Source organism: Nipponia nippon, unplaced genomic scaffold (genome assembly GCF_047370975.1).
Source record: "Nipponia nippon isolate SJK-2023a ecotype South Korea unplaced genomic scaffold, ASM4737097v1 scaffold_2, whole genome shotgun sequence".
Lineage (NCBI taxonomy): Eukaryota > Metazoa > Chordata > Aves > Pelecaniformes > Threskiornithidae > Nipponia > Nipponia nippon.
Window position 1 is genome coordinate 552,692 of NW_028262336.1, and position 22,527 is coordinate 575,218.

The 22,527-nt window shown below is 44.9% G+C and overlaps 1 protein-coding gene across 9 annotated transcripts in view; it reads right to left on the minus strand.

The window, feature by feature from the left end:
- The window catches only part of LOC104009597 (rap1 GTPase-activating protein 1), a 48,898-nt gene that overhangs the window by 25,088 nt on the left and 1,283 nt on the right, over positions 1–22,527 (minus strand). For 4 of the 9 annotated variants that reach the window (XM_087756003.1, XM_087756002.1, XM_087756007.1 and 1 more), the window contains exons 1-10: positions 19,629–19,772; positions 16,072–16,165; positions 15,576–15,611; positions 11,603–11,650; positions 10,449–10,487; positions 10,144–10,335; positions 2,275–2,378; positions 721–799; positions 383–436; positions 209–292 (exon numbers count right to left, since the gene is read on the minus strand). In XM_087756003.1, coding sequence (XP_087612129.1) covers positions 209–292; positions 383–436; positions 721–799; positions 2,275–2,378; positions 10,144–10,335; positions 10,449–10,487; positions 11,603–11,650; positions 15,576–15,611; positions 16,072–16,165; positions 19,629–19,672 — 774 coding nt within the window. In that variant the 5' untranslated portion in view covers positions 19,673–19,772. Of the gene's footprint in view, positions 1–208; positions 293–382; positions 437–720; positions 800–2,274; positions 2,379–10,143; positions 10,336–10,448; positions 10,488–11,602; positions 11,651–15,575; positions 15,612–16,071; positions 16,166–19,628; positions 19,774–22,527 lie in introns of those variants that run through there. The other 5 variants (XR_015704450.1, XM_087756001.1, XM_087756000.1 and 2 more) reach the window with 2 other exon arrangements.

Here is a 22,527-nt window from a genome sequence, read left to right on the forward strand (position 1 = left end):
CAAAGAACAAGCAGTAATTTCTATACACAGTTCAACCAGCTTTGAGGACCTGCACAAACAAATCAATCCACTTAGGGCAAACTTCTATCCTTTCTCTTTATGGCGTCTGTATTTTTCACAGGATAGTACAGACCTTGTTATTACATTTAAGCTGAGAACTGACTCTTTGTGTTTTGCTTCAAGTATTGTGGGATCTGAGGGAGCTTACCTGGCCAGGTTTCTGGTAGATGACCCCAAATTTGAAGTTATTGCTTATGACATGTTCATCAAACGCAACAATAAGCTGCGAAGCCTGAGGTAACGAAAATACAAGTTATCAATTGGATGTCATTAGCCAGACCTTGATGGAAAAGGGACATACAGACATATCAGAACATCATACCTTGGGGTAGAGGACAGGAAAGAAGCGTTCAACATTCACATCCTCACACAGTAGCTGCCGAGTGAGAGAGAGAGAGGGAAACAGACGTGTGATTATCATGTGCTTGCTGCGGGAATGAGAGTGTAGGCACTCTTTCTAATTATCTGACAGGAGTCCCTTCAGGCAAAAATTCTGAGGTGAAATTAGAGAAGAAAGAAGAGAAACTAAATGGAAGTGTAGAAGGGAAGTAGATGACAGTACTGTTGGGGAATGGTAGGAAAGAAGGAAACGGGAGGACAGAGGTGAAAATAACTTGAAGAATGAGGCTGTAAGAGCAAACAGGCAAGCACGAATCTCACCTTCGCCATCTGGACAGCGTTGGGAAACTCATTCAGACAGGAAATGGGGATCAGGTCATGTTTGGTGCCAGTCCTAGTCCTGACACAAAACAAAAAAGGCATTAGAGCAAAACCTGAAGGGAGACATAAGCAACACTGGCTCTTTAAAGAAAGAGTAGCCATTCCTTCAGATTATCCTTAAAGCAGTTAATTCCAGAGGATTAATTTTAAGCCTGGTGCATAAAATCACTGGAAAAGGGAGGTATTTACACTTCTCGTTGCTCATCACTTGTTGGGGGGAGCAGAGGAAGACAAAACAGGGATGCTTAGTCTCTTGCTCCTTCTTGCTTGAAGAAATATTCTGCTATTCCCCCCTTCCGCCATTTTATTTCACAGAAATCTAAATGTTGAAATACAATTCATGGACACAGTATTATAATGGATTCATAAGATCATACAATGAGGGTTTGAAAGACTGTTAAAAGGTCTGTTAGAGGCAGCCTAGGAAAGCAGATCTATGCAAAGTCTAGGAGATAGAAACCGGTGTAGCATTGTTCCAGAAAGCTGATGGAGAAAAGCCTCCTTTCTCTCTATATATATATTAAAGGAGAGATGTCTTTCTAGGGGAGAAGAAATACTGGGCTGTTAGAGTCCTCTTCAAACCATTATAAACAAGCTATTGAGCAAATGGTGCTGCATATAATATGGTATCTTAATAGGGAAATTGCTCCCCTTTTGTTCTTCACCTGTCTCTTCCATGTAGGAAGGTTTCTGGGCTCATACAAACGTTTCCTGGCACAGCTCACAAATAAGCTCTTTCTTTTTCCCCCCCTAGATTATTGCTCCGCCTGGCACTCTGAAGCATTCTCCGCTTATGATGGAGGAAACCCATCAGCGATTCTCTTGTAGCTGACTCCTACGCAACCAGTATTTTCCCTCAGTCCTGGATCAGTCCTTGTCAGCAGCAACGGTACGTCAGTTGCTTGCAGTAGCATATTGCCTACTGGAAGCGCGCCCAGCACATAGCGTGGTAAAAAGCTTTTCTGCAGCATGCTTCTCACCTATGTAAGATCCATCTCTGTTCTTCCTCTAGTTCATTCAGCAGCTCTCTCTGAGTAATGGCTCTCTGTGGAAGCCCTAAAGGTTATGGCACTTCGTAGGCTGCCCTGGGAAGCTAAGGAATGTTCTAGCTCACCTTCAAGGGAGCCTTAGTCTCAAGTACAAAGTCCAAGGACAGGCCTGGGCTAGGCTGCCCTCCATTGGGGAATCCATATTCTCCTAGAAAGTACTCACATGTCTCTAAATAAACAGAATAAACAGAAAAACTTTCTTTTTGAGGGAAGAACAGATGTTTTTCACACAGGAACTATAAAGATGTGCCTGCAAAAAACACTTCCTTCCTGAAGGAAACTGCTGAGAGAAACTTGGAGGGGAAGGCAAGAAGGCTCAAAGGTTCCTTTGCAGTCCTCTCCAGGGGACACACACAGATTCACACCCGTATCTGTGCAGAGGAAGCTCAAGGTAAGAGGAGAGACACAGCACAGTAACATACACTTCAACAACAGGCACTGTTACCTCAGCAACAGGCGAAGATTTTCCTGTTTCTCGATCTGTTCGTACTTCACAGAAAGTACCAGGTAGCCCAAGGACATGTCACTGGAGTAAAAGTTCTGGTGCTCCTGAAAACAGGAAGCCAAAATGCATTATTGCGAACAGAGAAGTTTACCAGATTTTTTGCATACAACCTGTCACTCGAGATTAGCTATTTTTTTCTTTAACTAGCAACGGCATGCTTGACGACATGCATATGCTGTCTCCCAGCCCCCTTGGTGATCAATGCATGAGCATATCAGTCAAAGTTCATCCACTGTCCGTTCAGTTCCTCCTCAGCTATCCCTCATCAGAAGGGCTCCTGAGAAGGAATAGGATGAAAACATTCAGCAACACATTTTGAAGAAATTGGGTTTCTCGTAAATAAATTCATATCTTTCACGGACTTTCGTCGTATCCGTTCAGAGTCTGCATGACTAAGTAGTGGACTCCAGCACATTCAACTGGATGTGGTCACGGGAATTTTCTATACAAACAGTAATGGCAGGATCGTTATACCAAATGGTTGATCTCTAAGAGCACACACATCCCAGGGAGGATGCAGTCAGAGCTCCAGATAACTACTTTGCAGATGAAGACTGTTCCCAGCAGTGCCAGTAACACTGCTTGAGCTTTAGTGGAGTGTGCCTCGAACAGAGAGAGTCACTCAGTCAAACAATGAACCCTAATGCAAACATTTTCACGGGCTCTATACAGAAGTGGCTGTGGCCATACATTTCTCCTGGGTATACAGCCATGTTCCAATGCCTTGGGTATATCAATATATATTTTATATATTGATATATATTCTATATATATATATATATAACATATATATTGATATATATAACTTCTAACCTCAAAAGGTTAAAGCCTTTTGACAAGGGATGTGAACGGAAACCTCTAGCACAACGAGAATACTATATAGGTGGAATCATCCAGAAATGCTCAGATCGCTCCCATCTTCCTAGTGGAAAACCACTTTATGGCCAGTTTTTGGAGCTGGCTGCTACATAAACTCTGACCAAACAAAGAGTTGAGACTGAACTCACGCTTTCAGCAAACAGTCCAAAATTATAGGATTTGAGGTATAACCAGGAGAGAGAGACCAATGAGAATGTCAGGCAGGGGATCCGATTCTCTTTGGATTAGATTTGATTAGATTAATATCTCAATCTCTTGCTGCTAATGAGAACTTCTGTTGAAAGAGGCAGTAGTGCATTCCAGTATTTAGCTTCCAACCCAGGAGAATATAGCGAGATTAGTATGGTACTTCTGAGCTAGCAATGACGGAAGTTGGGGTAAGACTCCTTCTCAGCAAAGCAAAATAGTAATAAATAAAACAAAATAAAACAAAATAAAGAATCCCAACCCCAAAATTGTCTCAGCTACCCTATAGCAGGCAGAATTATCAGTGCCTCCTTATGTCTCGGGACCATGAGAATCAGGAGAAAGTCATACAGCAATCCGCTGATGGTGGAATCAGGAACATCAGGAACGGGTCCACAGAGATCTTCAGTGCAGAACAGTTCAGGCAACAGGAAAAAAAATAAAAACAAAAAATCAAGGCTTTCTTTTGGTATCTTTTGTAGACAAATCCTGGGATTTTCCAAATCCCAGATGATGTACCTCAAGATATCCAGCTGGATTTCCCACCTGTGGTTCTGTAGGAAAAAGCAGCTCTGTCCACTCACTGAGAAGTCAGATGCTCCCAGGAGATAAAATGCACACACTTTAATGGAGAGCTTGATTCCCAAATTCCCCTTGTCAATTGTTTCACAGAGAAGATGTACCAACTGCTGTCTTGTTTGTTGATGTATTTTCTAATGATACTGTTGCCCATCACCAACTTACTTGAAAGACATAGTCAAAGTACTCTGCATATATTTTAGCGTGTACAGATTCTGTTCCGACGTACACCAGTGGTTTTATGCTGTTTGGTTGTAGAAATGATCTCCTCAGCTTAAATGCAGCATTTGTCATGGTCAAATTAAATGGAGGAGAGAGATAAAACACCGTTCCCTGGCAAATAACGAATGGGCTGTTCTACCACCAGAATAGCAGTCATCTCAAATCAAAGACTTGCAACCTGAGAAGACGGACAGGGAGCATGAAGTCAGTAACCAGGATTGCAAGACTCGGAGGGAGCATCGCGGGAAGCACCGTATAAATGCACCCTTGTGCGTGACACAAAAGTGTTATGCACTGGGACAGCAAGTTAAGTGTCCAGTTGTACAGTCAGAACTTGTGCAATTTGGAATGCGTTCTGTGACAGGAATACTCCAGACACAATTAATTAATAAGAAGTCAATGGGAGCAAAGTGTGCAATTTGATCAAAAAGAGTTGCTAATCTGGGAGTGAGTTCCTCAGCCTTTTGCCTAGAAATTACAGAAAGTCTGTTCTGTCTCTGGTGGATTGCAACCTCTCTCAACACACTGGTGAGATTGCCTTTTGCTGTGGAAAAAACCTAAACAATTTTTTGTATTAGTCATAGTTCTGACTCACTGTGAAATAAAGATACATCTAGTGAAATACTCTGATATCTATGTGGACGTAGGCATCTTGAAGTCAGACATAACCCAATCCCCTCTTTGAAAAAAAAAAAAAAAAAAGGAATAACTAAGACTACAGTCACTATGCTGAACCTGGATGGGAAGATGAAGCTATTGAACTTCTTTAAGTATTAGAGATATCATTGTCCTCACTTGCTCTCTGAGACAGAAAAAAAAACAAAACCCAGAACTGCCCTGCTACTGACTTACGGGGAAAAAGTTTCAGGGCTTCTGGTGCTAGCATAATCTACCTTCTGCTGAAGCAGACGGAACGAGTGGGTCCTGAAAAAGATAAGGTATGAGAAAAGAGCAGCAAACAGGCAAACAGAATAACGTGGCCTCTAGCTGCAGTGCTCAAATCTCAGAAGTCCAGTATGATGTCACACAAGTCAGTAGTAGTGACTGAACTTAACTGTACATGGGAAGAAAAGCTGAAATCAAAGGAAGCCACAAAGGCTGAGAAGACAGTTTCTCCTGACCATGACTTTCAGGATACTAATAGATTTTGGGGATGTGAACAAGAATCGGGTGCAGTAGTCATTTTGACCAAGGGCAGAAAGACAGAGCAGCTGAGGAACAGACAGATTCAAGGAGCAAAACAAGAGCACGCTCAATGGTCAGCTGAAGTCTAGAATCAAAGAAGTCCATAAACCAAAAGTCATATGCTAGGGTGGATGCCCAAGACAGGCTGTTAAGGAAAAAGATGGCACAATGCCAACAAAAGTCAGGTCTAGAAGGCAGAACAAAGGAATAGGAGCCAAAGCCTGAGGTTAGCTGCAGCCAAAAGTAACACTGAGCTGCAAAGACCAGAAAACAGGATGCCTTTTGATGAGACTTCTAAGCCAGACCCCAGCAGGTCTGACACATTGGGATCTCAGCTGCTTTGGAGACGGGGCTATCAGCTCTGCAGCCAGCATAACCGGGCAGAGCTGCGCAAAGGGGTGCAGTCTTCACAGGGGAAGAGGCACCGGAACTAGCGGAGGTCTTAAAATAATTGAATTTTTGTCAAAGCTACTCTGGCTGCCTAGCTTGATCCTGAATGTAAGCCTGGGTTTTAAACTGACATCTGAGTAATTGTATGTATGAACAAAACTATACTTTCCTTGTTATGACTTTTTTTTTTTTTCCCTCTGTGATTTTCTTTCGCTGTAAAAACACACAGGCAACAGAAGGCAGACTGAGAGTCCTTCAACGTACAACAGCATTTACCATTAGCTCTCCTGAAGTTAGAGATGAACTGTCAAAAGGCATTACGGTTAATACTGAAGATTGCAACTCAGCAGTGACAAGATATCCTGGTGCTGAGATGACCTATGTATAGGTACAAATTTGTTCAGCCATAGAAGCAGTTTCTGTAACATTTAAGGCAGTCTGAAAGGAAGTTCTGGATTTCAAATGGATCTCTGTAAAAGCAATTAAGTCTCTTCCATGGGACCAAGGGAAAAGACTAACAGAATACACAAGGAGTGCTGACACTTTGCCTGAGAAGTTATAAAGCTAGTAAGAAATCTGCCATGTTCTTAGCCGCTTGGGTTCTTTTTGATGAAACAGAATTATTTTTCACAACTCAGTAGCAGCAATTGCACCGAAGAGGAACAAACCAGACAAAAGATGTCTTCCCCATGGGAGCTGGCATGGTTTGTCAGTTCTTTTATCAAGAGGAGCATAGGAAGCCAGAGAACACCACAAGATCTTTACAGGATTCAAAACGGGTTCATTAGCCCATTCTCTTCCTTCAAGACAACTGAAAATAAAAAACCCAATTAACTGTGAAAAGACTTGGCAACCTCTGGTCACCTCGTAAAATACTGGGATGATTTCATCCCTGAAGAAGAAAGAAAAGCAGCTTTGGTGGCCAAATGACCATGTGATGACCTACAGGAAGATAATGACACCTGAACATCCGAGCCTATCAACAGTGACAGATAACTTACGAACTTACATTACTGAGTAGGCAGCATCATTAGTCCAGCAAGCCTTCTTTTCGTAAAACTGTAAGGTGTTGTTTGCCAGTCAGATGACAACAAGGACCTAGAAGCTACTGTCGTTGTTGGCAACTGCAGAACACAGAACCACTAAGGCTGAGCTGGTACTGAAATAATACCTGATAAGGTTGTCTCCTTGCAGGCCCTCCCTGCATCTCTGCTTGGAGAAAACTAAACAAACAAACAAACAAACAAAAAAATCTTTGCCTGATGCCAGCTTATCATGACAGGAAAACAGTAACAAGCTCCAAAACACAGGTACTTGCACACCAGAGAAAAACGATCCTGACTATGAGAAGACCTGCAGTCTCAGCAAGTCAGAGAATACGTTTACTAAAATTGTAGACTCGTAGTAATGAAACAAAATTAGAGAGACTTTAAAATAACAAAAGAGATCATTACAATTATAGCTAATAATAAAAATGTCCTTTGACTGCTTCAAATAGTTTCCACCTCTTTGTCCTAGGTTAAGCTAGAATTTCACACTAATAACTTAAGACATCGTTCTTTCGCTGAGAGGACTCCACTGAGTCAGCTCCCCAACGGTTCACAGCACTGCAGCAACAATACTTTAACCAGCATAATGGAGGAATACATGCCCACGTATGAACGTACGGCAAGAAAGCTTCTCTCATCAGCACTGCCAGCTTCAAGTGCTTGTGAAACTGCACCCTGAGATTCTTTGACTGACATTTCCAATGTATACCTTTATTAAATCCTTCCTGGCTTCAGGCTACTTCTCTTTATTACAGTCTCGAAAAACAACATAGACATTTAATAATTCCCACAGTATAAGACATAAGGTTTTACAGCCTTCTTCCTAGAGGCAAAATGAATCTTACTGTGTAATCGTCATATAAAATATAGACCATGAAACAAAGAAAAGGAACCGAACTATTGCTTGTATGTCCTAGCACTTTTCTTTGTGGCTGCTTTATAGGATCTGCTACAAGGTTTCTGCAAAAAGCATCAACAGAATTGTCCGAGTTTGAGTGATCTAGTGTATGCACACCCACAACACAAACATGCATTTTAAGTTTGTAATACCACACATACCCGAATCTCCCATCTTGCTTAAAGGGTATTCCCTAAACCACTGGCTATGCCTCTCCCATCACCTGATGCTTATGGACTCTTCTTCAGCTAAGAATTGTTCATGGTTATTCAAAGCATGCAAGAGACCTTTCTTTACCCTTCTGAAATAACCTTCCCATGTTATCAGCAAGAAAAGGGCCCAATCCACACAGCATCAAAATCACTGGTCTCTTTGAACTGAAGAAATACTCTCCTTGTGGAAAAGCTCTGAGCTCTCTCCTTACCTAAGCCTCTAAGCCATGGGTAAAGTTTTCTAACCATGGGTAGAGTTTTCTGTGACAAGAGTCCTGTTCACCTTGCTCTTTTCTGACACTGGCTTGCTCAAAAACTTGCACGTTTAATGGAATATAGACACACATTCATGTCAATTAAGACAAAGGATAAAACACTGGACACTGTAAAAAGCAAGAATATAGGTGAGAGGAGTTTTTCTGTAGTTCTGAAGTACTGCCCAACTGATGGTTGGGCACTTGCAAATGAATAGTCTGATGGTATGGGAACTCCTGGATCTCACTTGGAAGGAGCAATGATGATATGGCCCTGCTTGAGCAGGGGTATCGACAAGATGAGCTCCAGAGGTCCCTTCCAACCTCAACCATTCTGCGATATCAGGTCAGCAGTGAATCCTACAATCGGACTGAAAAAAATCATATCCCAGTTTGCCTCTCATCCCAGCCAGCTCTGGAAACCTTCAAGCACAACCCTAAATTTACCATGACAGCAAAATAATTACAGTTGGCATACTGAAGACTTCCAGAATGTCACAGGATAAATGTCCATTAGCAGATTGTACAGCAGATCTGTCAATCTAGAGAGGAAGCCTCCAGGAAGGGTACTTTACATATAAACTATATTAATATCGGTTTCTAGTGTTGTGTACTACACAAGATCATTCAGACAAGTCCAGCTACCCCAGAACAGGTCCCAGGCACTGCCCAAAACTCCACCTCTTCCTGGTTTTGAACTTATTAAGCAGTCGCAGAGGGAGACCACGTGCGTGTCCAGAGGAGGACAACGAAGTTGGTGAAGGGTCTGGAGCACAAGTCTTATGAGGAGCGGCTGAGGGAGATGGGGTTGTTTAGCCTGGAGAAGAGGAGGCTGAGGGGAGCCCTCATCGCTCTCTACAACTACCTGAAAGGAGGCTGTAGCGAGGTGGGGGTCGGTCTCTTCTCCCCAGTAACAAGCGATAGGATGAGAGGAAACGGCCTCAAGCTGCGCCAGGGGAGGTTTAGGTTGGATATTAGGAAAAACTTCTTCACCGAAAGGGCAGTCAGGCCCTGGCACAGGCTGCCCAGGGAAGGGGTTGAGACTCCATCCCTGGAGGTATTTAAAAGACGAGTAGACGTGGTGCTCGAGGACATGGGTTAGTGGTGGACTTGGCAGTGCTGGGTTAACGGTTGGACTCGATGATCTTAAGGGTCTTTTCCAACCTTAACGATTCTATGATTCTATGAATAAGATGCAGCGTGACTATACCAGTCAGGCTTCCTTATCTCCTTATGCCATGACTGGAATCTCATGGGTTTGTTCTCACTTGTTCTTGATGGTTAATACCATCCTGAGATTCAGCCTGGGAATCAATCAGTTCCCTAAACAGGCCAACCCAGATGGACCTCCACGGCCAGCCAACAAAAATACACTTAATGAGGACAAGCTCTGTCTCCCTGTCTGTCAGACTGAAATTTTTAAAGTCAGGCAACACTTAGCACCAAACCTACTTAAATCAAACAACTATAAAATACATTGTCCAGTTTCTTCAGACACATTCTGTGGTGACCATACTTGCTGCTTATTTACAGCGAGGAAAATGGATGATTTTTCTTACTACTGAGGGGCTTGCACTGTCAGTGCTGAAGTCCCCTCTAAAAATAATACCATCTCCATTTCCAATATTATTACACTTTTTTCCCCTTGTCATCCCAAGGTTGGTATCTGTCCAGGAGCCTCAAAAGAGTTTCTTAACCAAATATAAGCATTTCCTGTGCAAACTTTTCTCTTCTGTGAATGCACAGGATGATGCACACATCACAAGGGGACAGGACCAACCTAACACACTACCAGCCGTAGGGTAGTATGTACCTTATTCACATCAGTTCAATGCATCATGAGGAATTGAAATGGAGTGGCTGTGCAGTTATTTCTAAGTCTGTCAGAAAAAGCCCGAGATACATTTCAGCCTTGAGGCTCGGTGGGCAGAGAAGGCTCTGAAGATCACCCTTACCTTCCCCAGAAAATGTTTGCGGTACAGCTTGGCTGTAGGGTCACTCTCCAGTTTCGCTTTACCACTCCAGGGAAAGGGTACGTCAGACAGAGTTGGACTCAAGCTGGAGAGGTTGTGGCTGGTCCCTTCAATCCAGTAGCCCCCAAACTGGGGTAAGATAATGAGAGGATATGGCCACCCTTTCTGTAATACCTATTCAGAAGGACACAAAACGTGAAAGCTGAAAGGCCAATAAGCTGAAAGGCCAATAAGCTGAAAGGCCAATAAAGTCCAAGGAAAAACAGAGGAAAGCAGTAGTAACTCACCTCATGGATGCTGGGGTAAGGAATATACTCCTCTTCCGTCTGAAATCAGAAGAGACCATTAGCAAAAACGTGTGACATCGTTTAAAGTGTCATGCCCTTATGGCGGCGCAAGCTGTGCCCTCAGCTTCCACTCTGCCCTAACCCATCTTCAGAGTTTTACTTTAGGATTTAAGGTTAGACTCCATTTCCCAGGTCTCAGCATTATAATATAGAACCTTGAGAACAATAAATTTAGGAGTCAGATTTCACCCACCTTCCTCCTCGAAACTACACAGAATACAGGCAAGCAAAATAAGGAGGTAGTCAAACTATAGGCAAACTGGATGAGGTTAGGAGTGAGAGCCTCTCTCCTTTCCTTCCACACAGTGTTAAGACAGCTGCAGACAGAGATGACAGTAGGGATGTTAGAAATAGTACTGTATTTACAGCTAGATCAAAGGTGTGTCATCTCCGTAGCTAGACCTGTGGTATACAACTGAGCAGTGCTGAGGCGTGAGTGCAAGAATAGAAGGACTACCTGAGCCGCTTTATGCCAGTTGGATGCCCCTTCCATCACCACAAAGAGCACTATCTCTGTCAGAATTGAGCTATATCAATTCTCTATGTGGTTTGGGTGGTTTTTTGGGGTTTTTTTAAGGTCATTCCAAGACTGAATTCAAGGTCAAGGTTGATTTTAAGGTTACTGTGCCCGAGCTGAGACTGAAAGAATGGAGAGGAAGAGTTGAGAATTTAAAGATTGGAATCTTATTGGCCCAACATTGAGGGAAACAGACCAGCTTTCTAGTAGCATCTATGAGTCCTCAAGCAGACTACTGAAATAATACAATGCGGTTTCATAAACATTATTATCGTTCTTAATAAAATTTAAGAAATTATTTAGTCGAAACTAAGATCGTTAATAATATTAAACACTTATTGGAACCACTTAAATTTGTAAAAGGAAAGTATTGATTCCGTTTCAGCTACAGAGTTTCACCCTCTTGTACAGCAGCTTAAAAAAAAAAAAAAACACAAAACAAAACAAAAAAAGACAAGCATATCTTAGGCTGTTTGTAGGCTCCCTGTTCACTCCAAGATGAAAATACACTGCAAGCCACATCAGTTACTATCTGCCACTCTCAGCAACTTAGGAGGCAACAACAACTTGGCCTGACCTTGAGAGGAGCTGGAAGGGAACATCTTTGCTCGTCCAGGCGACTCCCCTGGAAACAGAAAGTCGCAATGAATCCTATGGTTTAGCATGCCTGTTTCACTTACCCTCTGTGTCCTTCTCCATATCCCCAATATGCATATTTTGTCTCTCTCTGTAATCTTCTATTTTATGCAAGTTTGGAATAAACAGAAGGAGTAAAGCTAGAACTTGGCCAGTCCCTTAGTTTGGCATTAAAACTGAAAAGCCCCCCCACCTTACATCTCTTAAAAAGCAGAAAGGTGGCAGAAATCAAAAGCAATCTCCCAAAGTGATTTTCTTATTTAATTCTCTAATGTCTTCTAGCTTACTTCCTATCCCAAGCAATAAAAAAAGGGAAGAGGTAAAGACAGAACACAAAAGAACAGTATTTCAGACCACTCATTCCTGTTCTACTCTTCCCTCTCCCTTGAAGATGCTGTCAGGCACAGCATTGAGAACCTCAGAGTAGGGTTCAGAGAAGTGACAAACACTTGGTTTGAGGATTAGGGCTAGGCAAGAAGACTTTTAAGCAGCTTATGGGCCTTGCTTCCCTCCACATAAGGGAACAAATCTGCCTCCTAGAGGTAAGACAGAAAATCAGAGCTGCTCTCCATCCATGCATCTGACCAGCGCAACAGACTCCTGCAGGCAGCAAGGAGCCGCATAGCAAAGCCCTGCACATCTGCTTTCCTAGGCACCATTACTTGGAGGTGGGTTGGAATGGCAGGGCAAAAGCCTACTGGGTGCCTAGTATCTTCCTGAACCAGCAGCTGGCATCCAGACTTGATTCTCTTTCTTAAGGCTACTCGATCCTCTGCCTTCTCACCATGGCAAGACTAGCTCACTTCCACCGCACTTCTGCAGCGGAAGCACGCAGGAACGGGACAATTTTAGTGAGGACAGCCCCAGCAAGGACTGAGCAGAGGCCCGGAACAAAAGAAGCCAAAAAGATATGGGGGCCAACATGCTCCCATGAAATGATGGCCATAGTCCAAGTGGGCATCAATACAGACAGAAGAGGCAAAATTGGCATTGTCAGATAGGAAGCTGAAGACCAGGATTTAAGCTGTAGCTTTCTCTTATACACAAGTATTCAACTACTGCCACCTAAAGCTTGTAACCCTCATACCAGAACATGATGCTGAGACTACGTTTTTATACACCATCAGTGACTGCCTAATGGAGCGGCTAATCAGGGATTCCAGACAGGATAAGCAGCTCTTGACTTTGTTCTGAAAACAAGCAGGATCTGATTTATAACAGCTATGTCTATGCAAGTATCCTACAGTGGAACTAGCTAGCCTCTGGTAGAAACGTGTACATCTGAGTGGAGCTCTACAGTGGAGATGTAAGAGGCTCAAGAGCAAGTTTGGGGCCAATGCTCCAGCCTTATAGGGTGAAAAAAATTCTAGTATAGCAACAACATTAACAGTGGGCAATAGCAACATTAGATTGAGGATTAATAATGATCAGGATGCTCCTTGCAGGAACAACAAACGAAAAAAAAAGAAAGAAAAAAAAAAAAAGCCATCCATTACACATAAAAACGAGGTCATAGAAAAATAAGAAAGCTTATTAAAAGAACCTAAAAATGAGCCATAAAAAAGCTAAACCTTCATGAAATGATGAGGAGCCAGATCTTGAGCTCACAACAAATGCATAACACCTTCAAAAAACTCTTAGAAACACCAGAAGTAAACCAGTATGGGTAAAGCCCAGGGCAAGGAGACTGGTAGTAGATGCACGAGGACATTCTTCATAAGTGTGAAGTTGAGTTCAAACACAAAAAATAGCAATAACAACAGATTTTAGTTGATTAAATATAGAAACTCAGTAAAGCAAGTGAGGAGCAATCTGCAGACAATATAACGGCAAAAAAAAAATATTTTCCTTAACTATATTAGGAGAAAGAAGCTTGTCAAAATGTCTGCAGGGTGACACAGGATCAAACTATAAAAGCTTAGCTTAGATAGAATTACTCCCCCAAAAAATTGGGTTTTTTTCATTTGTATTTTCAACAGAGGAGCCTGAACAAATACCAGCTTAGAAACATTCTTCATAGGAAAACGTCGGAAGATCCATTTCAAATTGCAACATCAGTAGGCAGCACTGACAAAATGAACAACAAATTACCAGGACATGGTAGGTTGTGAAACTGAGCTAGAACTGACAACTGATCTTTACCTCTTGCAGAGGTAGCACCAACCCTTTTTCATTTGGGGAAGTCATAAAGCTGAGAGAGTGGAGTGCATGAAATGTAAGCGCAAGTGGATGTTTTGTTGATGTAATCTGGAGTTTCACTTGTCAACCTAGTGTGTTGGGGCTCATGAGGAAGGCTAGGTTTGGAAACTGGCGTCTCGGGAACAGTTCTTTGGGGCAAGAAGGTCCTATGCTCTATCAAAATAGGACTGAGACAGGAGAGACATGCAGGTACGGAGCAGCCCCAGCCTTGTGGAACAAACTGTGGACAGTACCAGGACAAACTTGCTATGCACCAGGGGATTTCTGCACACAGAAATGGAGGCTGGGAAACTGCAATTTTGTAAGATCTCTCTCCTTTCCTTGGCATTTTTGACAGATCTGATAACTGCAAAGACTTTCCAGTTTCAAAGGAGGTCCTGGTAGAAGACCAGTATCTCAGAGAGGCCTCAGGGAAAATTTCCTGGGCTGCTGTAAAGGAGCTGCTGTTCGTATCGGAGCCTCTATAGAGAGCAGAGGAATGGGCCAGCACATTCCATGACTCTGCACTGTTAAAGGAGCTCCCGATAGCCTGGGAGCAGAAGACGTAGGCTTAAACCTACCAACCTCTCCTCTAGAGTGAAGCTTAAGGTACTGGCAAAGATCTAATGCAGCCCTGGGCCGTATAGTCCAAAGCTTTATTTTAGAGGGTAACCAGGACCGCAGGGAATGTCCAGCATAAGTTGTTGACGTGTCAAAGCATGGGCAGAACAACAGGTTGATGATCACTGTCATTCCTCAAAAGGGAGAGGCATGAACTATAGCAGTCTCAGCCACCTGTGGAGACACCCTTCTGGTTTGGTCCAGCAACAGAGTCTTCCAGTAAAGGACTTCTGCTAGTTCTTCCACCTCCTCACCTTTATAGTCCCACCAAAGTCTTGCATTTTCCTCATACCGATAATTTGATCACCCAAATTCCAGAAAAGAAGTTAACTGTTTCTTAAAAGTTTAATTCCTGCACATAATAAAAGGCAGGCGTTATGTGCCGTGTTACATTAGGTCAAATTAACCACAGCCTTTTAAAGAAGGTGTACCCCTCAGAGAAAATATTGGTAGTCTGTAAGGATGCTCTGAGAACAGATCATCTGAAAAATTTAGTTTTAAAGATTTTGTTGTTAGATATAAAACATATATAACATAATATTATATTACTATCTCTTTATTTGGTAGGGCAGGGTTGGTTTTTTCCCCTTTTACTCTATTTTAATTTTATCAGGCAATATATGCAACTAAATGCATGTATTTCCGTAAGAGAAATAAGCCAGAGTCCTTCTTTCTTGTGCAAGTTAAAGACGGGGCCTACAGTAGTTATTTATTAAACTGTTTGACCTTGCTAAGCACAGTTATGCTAACATCCCATTAATCACCTGTCGTTAGCAGCTGCTACCCAGCATAGTTTCTTGAAGAAGATGCCAGAGATACCTTAATGCAACCTTGATTTTCTCTCAGAATCACACTTCTGCCAAGAACAGCCAGAATTATAATAATTTGTGCCTATTCCTTCCATCATGCTGGCTGGAAGAATGAACCCAGGAAAACGCTTTTGAAACTCCATTTAAGAGGAGGTATAGGAGTTTGGGTCTAGAAGAGCTGAATGTTCCGCAAGCCCAAATTAAAGGGTTTTGGGAGCAAAGCGACAAGACAAATAGCAGCTGATCATTTGTTTGGCTATGAAAAATCAAGAGATCCCAAAGTCTGACAGAGTAAGTCCTCCTTACCTGCATTTTTTCAATCATCTCAAACAAGTCCACAGTCTGTGAAAAGGAAAAGACAACAGGGAAAAGGATTTAACATTTGCAGAAGCTAACGTTATCTTCCGTGGTAGGCCAGATATTGAAGGAGCCAACAGCTCCTTCCATGTTTTGGCACAGAAACTACTTGCTTGCTGAAGACAAGATGGAATCGTTCTTCCTTAACTGATAGCATGGACAATACAACTGGCCAAATTGTCTTCAGCTTGTGTTGCAAAAGCTTGACGTGGCACCTGATCGGACAGGTATCAGGAATTTCTCACTTTCAGTGGGTCAGACTACTGACTTGATACAGTACAGCATAAGAAATGATTAAATGAACAAGTTTAGGATTCTCACAGAAGTGGGCAACTATACACATGTAACACATGCATGCACACAAGCTCGCTTTCAGTCATTTCTTCTGCTCAGTGGTTCAAGGCACATTCCAACCCTGAGCCAGGGGAACGCGGGCCACCTTTACCTTGTTGGGGACAGCAGGAGCGAGAACACATGGAAAGCCTTGGGTGGGAGAGTCTATAACATCACTGAAGCAGCGCACCCCCTCCTCGGACCTCCTACAAGAGACAGAGGCAGAAGGGAGGGGGGGCGGAAAAAGGAAAAAGAAAAACTTCTAACTCTTGGAGAACTCAAGACGCCAGGCCTTGCCTGCAGTGCCTCCTTTGCCTTCTGCTTACTCTTCCTCTCCCCGGAGGAGGAGTAAGCCTATGAGGAGGCTGTCACTCCCTGTGAGATTCCCTGCGCTGTCTTAACTTACCACTTGCCACCTGCAAACATCCTGGATATAACAGCAAAAATCTTCTGGACCTGACAGCTCATCTCTGTTCACACACACTATTTTCCTCACAACTTTAAGTCATGGTGAAGGTCACATCGGTGGGGCTGGGAACAAAGCTCGAGTTTCTAATAGAAGAGATGAGGCTCACCTACTTTGCAATGCAATCATGAATTGTTTGTTATGTGATCATATAATGCCATCATGAATTGTTATCCTCTGGCTGTTAGATGCACGACTCCTACTGCTTCCATGCTAAGAGATGGGTATCTGCAAGTCACACAGACTCTTGCTTTGAACGCAGCGGCTACATTCCCTGTTGCATGGAAGCATAACATCTTTCTGTAATGATGAAGCTATACTCTGTTACAAGCTCCAAGAATCCCTGTGCTCACCAATTCCCTGGCAATTCAGAATTTATTTGGGTAGCCCAATGGCATCATGTAACTCGTACACAGGCTGATCTACACAAAGTAACACAATGCTTCCCTCCCACAATTTTCTCCTAAAACTCAAATGAGAGAGATCTGTGTCATGCACCTAAAGATTAAATCCATAATATATAGAGGAGGGAAGATCTAGGAGTTAGTCTTGACATCCTCACATAAATATTGGAATAGTGAGATGGCAAATGTATTTTAAGTTAATATTAATATATTATACCAACACATGCTTTTCTTATCATTTTATTCATTTGTTTGAAGCACGTTTGGGACTAACAAAATTTATGTGCAAGCCAGTACGTGAAAGATTTTAATTGTTTCTTTTAGAAAGCTGATGTTTCTGTTCTGTGAGCCCTAAAAAGGTAAGAGCTTAATTTGATAAATTCTCATTTTCAGAAACTACCCACCTCCAGAGAAGTGCAATAGTAGAACTTTTGTGCAACTGGATGCCCTGGGGCCTTGTTGCATGCTATAATGTTTTTCTTTGGCTGTCACTGGTTTGAATCCTGAAGCATTCGGTAAACAGTAAAATACACACCTGCATCATGGAAACCTGGCAGTTCCGACATGAGGTCAGCGTGGCCAGTCCTGCCCCTGCTCTCTCACCATAAAGTCACCTCTACGCTTTGGACTGACCTAAGCACTTCGTGCAGCAACTGCTCCTTACCATTCAATTCTAGTACAGTTCTAGTGTCAAAATGACTGCAGCAGATGCCAAAACCACCAGTCTTATCATACATTTAGAGATGGTCTCAATTCTGTAATTATCCCAAACTACAAATGTCCCGAGGGACTCTCAAAATCCAGGAGAATTACTTAGATTTTATGTTATCTTTTACAAAATACCACAAAAATCTGGGGCCAGTGTTAACTATGGCTTGAAAGTCCACCTGTGAATTTTGAACTTCTGGAATGAAAAGCACTAAGCTTTATTTACGGAAAGAGAATATACTCCTTTTCAAATTGGAACTTCAAACTCTTTGACCACAGAAAAGCAGAATATCATCCTTCTGAAAAAGAAAAGCAATTCTGCAGACTGGGAGAGGAATACGTATACTTGCTGAAGCTTTATTTTTAGGAAGTGGCAACAAGGGGAAGCAGAGGGCCTAAAAAATGCTAAAGACTAAACTAGGATTTTACTAGCGACATTAACCAGCACATTAATTTAAAGCAGGTAGCCAAACTAAAAGTACGCACTGCTGGTCCACTGCTAAAGACTCCACTCTCAATTCCGAAACGGCGCGAGAAGCACCTTTGCAGACCTCCAAGCCACGATCTCCGCACACACAGCCCTGCTCACGTCCTGTATTCCCGTCTGGCAGCGTCCTCTGCTATTTCAGTCCCGAGATCTCTCTATACAGCGCTCTCAAAGTCATTCTCATCTCCTATAGCTGAGCCAGTTCAATAACCAAGTCAATGCAAAGATTTGTTCTGAGAAAAACACAAATTGGCCTTGACAGATTTCATACATCCTTTCCTCAGTATTCCAGAGGTAAAGGGGATTTGTTGCGCTCTCAAGAGACACGTGCCCCGAATCCTCAGGTAACTATTTCCCTGGAAGTTCACAGGGAAGCAGGTGTACAGCTATTGTAAAAACCGTTGCTAATCTGGAAGCCTTCCAGTAGGAGCAACAATATGGCACGATTTGCAGCTAATTATGGAACGACAGTATAATAACCGGAGTCCCAGCCTGATGAGTGATTCTTGCAATGAGATGCTGATATGTTTTTGAAATCACTCACTAGAAGGGACAGGCAATTCAGAAGAACTGAAGGTAATCTTAAACAAGAACAGGACTGAAATGCTCATAAGGAAAATTCTGGGCAACCACTTCCCTTGAGCAACAGCTTCTGCTCTTTCACTCCCTTGTTTCTCCCTTAGGGAGGCATATTTGATCTACCAAATAACATTTTTAGCTGTTCAGTGACGACAGGCGAAAACATGACACAAATAGCCTTACCCTACTAACACCAGCACGCATAGAAACTACGGCTTTGAATTTTGCTCACACACAGATTCCTAAAACTCAAGGAAAGGAATTACCAAGACAAAACTAGGAAAAGGAAGCAACTCCTACAGACGAGACGCAGTTTGCTCTCAGCTGGTCACCAACTTCTTTGCCCATAGACTCTGACTTTCAGCCAGGAGCCTCCCCTCCAGCTGCACTCCCCTTTCCGGCTGCCGGGGAGCTCCCGTCCCTCCCGTGGGGGCCACGGCTCCGAGATGCGGGCAAGCCCCGCTCTCTGCTCGGGACCACCCCTGTCTCTTCTTGCACCGACAAAAAGGGAGGGCAGGGTACCGACGGGGCGCGGAGAACCCGGCTAGCGCTCACTCCTGCAGGACAGGAGGAAGGAGAACTCCCGAGGGGAATTCATCCCGCCACGCGTCCGCGCTCCTCGCTCCTGAGAAGCCCCAACTGGAGAACCCGTCCGCTCCCGGGGAGGCCGGAGCAAAGCCAGCCTCACCCGCCCCCTCGCCTTCCCCGCAGCAAGCGGAGCGCCGCCGGCCTCGCCCGCCTCCTCCCGGCCGGAGCGGGGCCCCGAGAGGGCGGGAGCGCGGCCGGGCCGCGGGCAGCGGGGTCGGCCCCAAAGGCGAGGCCGGGCCCGCCGGGCTGGGGCACAGCCATCGCTTCCCCCTCCTCGGCTCTCCGCTCTTCCAGACAACCCGCGAGGGCTCTTCCTCCTGCTCCCACAACACGGAGCGCTTCGCCCCAAGGCGCCTCCAGCCGGGCCTCTGCCCCGGCCCCGGGCTGCCGGGGGAACGGCAGGGCGCCAGGCAGGGCCGCCCGGTACCGGTACGTACCCTCCGCAGGCCCCGGCAGGGAAGCCGTGCTCCCGGGAACCCATGCCGGCCTGCTCCGCTCAGTCAGCGGCCGCCTTCCCTCCTCGGGAGCCTCCTCTCCTCCTGCCTCGCCATGGAGAAGGGCAGCGGCTCCCTCCCGGCTCCCCGCAAAGCCCCGGCTCCCGCCCCCACCCCTCCTCCTCCTCCCAAGCTGAGCTTCAAAGGGGAGACAGCACAGGGCCCCGCCGCTGGGGCCGGGGCGGCACAGGGAAAGACGGAGCCGAGGAGGAGGAGATGCAGATGCAGGAAGGTGAGGCAGCGGGGGAGGGGGTGATGGCGGCTCCTGCCCCTCCTCCGCTGTGGAGGATCGCTTCCCCCGTTGCGGGGGACCCGGGGATGGCGCACAGCCTGCGGGAGCGCTCTGCCGGCACCGCCGAGCCGGGGAAGCTGCACCCCGGGTTGTCAGCGGTGGTAAGACAAGCAGTATGGGACAAGGACAGCAGAGGCGTCCCTTACCCAACTCTGCTGTAGAGCAAGGTCTCCTCCCCAAGCTCTCGGTATCCAGTGGGAAAAGTGAGCATCAAGCCAATCCTCCACAACCTCCCATTACCTCCAAGGGAAGACGAAGAAGATACCAAACCCACTAGCCTTTGGTATTTGGAGGTGATGTACATCAAGTACTACAGAGGTCTGGCTCTTCATCCCCTTAGGAAACAGCTCACCGATCTAACATGTAAGCTATTCTCTAGGGAAGCTCCAATTTTGAGGGGTCGGAAACCCCTCAACCACATGTACTTGCCTTGACTCATCAATAGATTATCATTCCTGATAAAAACTGAGGATGAGAACACAATCTTCCATTGCAACAGTATATACTTGCAATATATACTATATATATATATATACACACACACACACTTGTGTTTAAATAAGAACACAGACCTCTCCTGGACACATTTTTTTCCCTTGTGATTCCCAATTTCATCCCACAGGATGATGTAATGTTTCCTCTTTACATCAAGACCTATAAAGGCAGCAGCTACAACCTTACACCGAGCGTCAGCCTCGCACTGGGTTTGTTCTAACTCCTGAAGGGGACCGTAGGAAACACAGAATGAGAGACAGAGTTTGACAGAGGAGCCAGAGAGCTAGGAAAAGATGCAAAGGAAGAGTGAAAGCAGAATGCAGAGAGACCAGACAGAAAATATCAGCTACCTGATATAGATGGGCAAAAAGAAAAACAGAGAAAGCAGGCAGCTACACCGAAGTTTTAGGGATAAGAGTACAGCAATTTCATCCTAATGCTTCCTATAAATTCTACTCATGAGAGACCTGGGTAGAAATTATTATGGGGGCTTCAAGGGTCTGTGGGTGGGAAAAGAGTCTGTAAGGAATCAATCAAGGTAGGTGACAGCTTTGAATGGACAAAGAAAGGATCCACTTGCTGGTTTTAGGAACCTGCATGGAGGCCAGGTGTTGCCATTTCCTCCTGTCTACCACATGTCTTCCTCTTTTTCCTCAGCAGATCTGATGCGGGACTATGGGCTAACTCATACAGCCTACCTCGGCAGAAAAGGGCCTGGGTGCGTTGGTCGACAGCCGGCTGAATATGAGCCAGCAGTGTGCCCAGGTGGCCAAGAAGGCCAATAGCATCCTGGCCTGTATCAGGGATAGCGTGGCCAGCAGGACCAGGGCAGGGATCGTCCCCCTGTGCTGGCACTGGTGAGGCCGCACCTCCGATACTTTGTTCAGTTTTAGCCCCTCGCTCCAAGAAGGACATCGAGGTGCTGGAGCGTGGCCAGAGAAGGGCAACAAAGGTGGTGAAGGGTCTGGAGCACAAGTCTTATGTGGAGCGGCTGAGGGAGCTGGGGGTGTTTAGTCTGGAGAAGAGGAGGCTGAGGGGAGCCCTCATCGCTCTCTGCAACTGCCTGAAAGGAGGCTGGAGCCAGGGGGGTCGGTCTCTTCTCCCCAGGAACAAGCGATGGGACGAGAGGAAACGGCCTCAAGCTGCGCCAGGGCAGGTTTGGGTTGGGTATTAGGGAAAACGTCTTCACCTCAAGGGCAGTCAGGCCCTGGCCCAGGCTGCCCAGGGCAGGGGTTGAGCCCCCATCCCTGGAGGTATTTAAAAGATGGGTAGATGTGGTGCTCAGGGACATGGGTTAGTGGTGGGCTTGGCAGTGCTGGGTTAACGGTTGGACTCAATGATCTTAAGGGTCTCTTCCAACCTAAAGGATTCTATGATTCCATACCTCCTCGCTCCAACCCAGATGCCTCCCAGATGGGTCTAGGGCACTGAATACAGCAGCTGCTCTCTGCACAAGTTCTTACTCATTCACGTGAATCTCTGAGCAGAGATGTGACTGGGCCAAGGCAAAGAGCCAAGCTTGCCACTTCTGCTGCATCCAGGAAAGAGGAAGAGACATTATTTTCTGCTGCTAGAGAGGGCTGCCAGCAGTAGCTACTGCCCTCCCCCATCCCAGGGTCATTAGCGGCATCAACAGCAAGCCTGGCCATGGTGAAAGCAAAGTACTCGGAGAGGCCCAGGTCTCTCTGCCGTTCTTCGGCAGCTTGCCACTACACACAAGAGCCAACTTTGTTCACATACAAAACCACACTGGGCTCAGCTTTCATTTAACTGCCTCGCAGCTTTACCTAACCTCCTGTGCAACTCCAGTTGTGTACAAAGCCCTGAAGACCCACCGGCAAACAATTACTAAATACCCTAATTACTGTTCTAATTAGCCTTCTTTAGCAAGAATCGTATGAATAAATCACTTCCACATGTAAGCAAATCACAGGCCCCCTTTTCCCTTACTGTTCCTCAACTTATAATCAAGCTAACAATTGTTACTATTTACACAGCTGATGCAACAACATCACCTAATATAAGCCTTTCGTTGTACTCAGTAGATCCAATTCC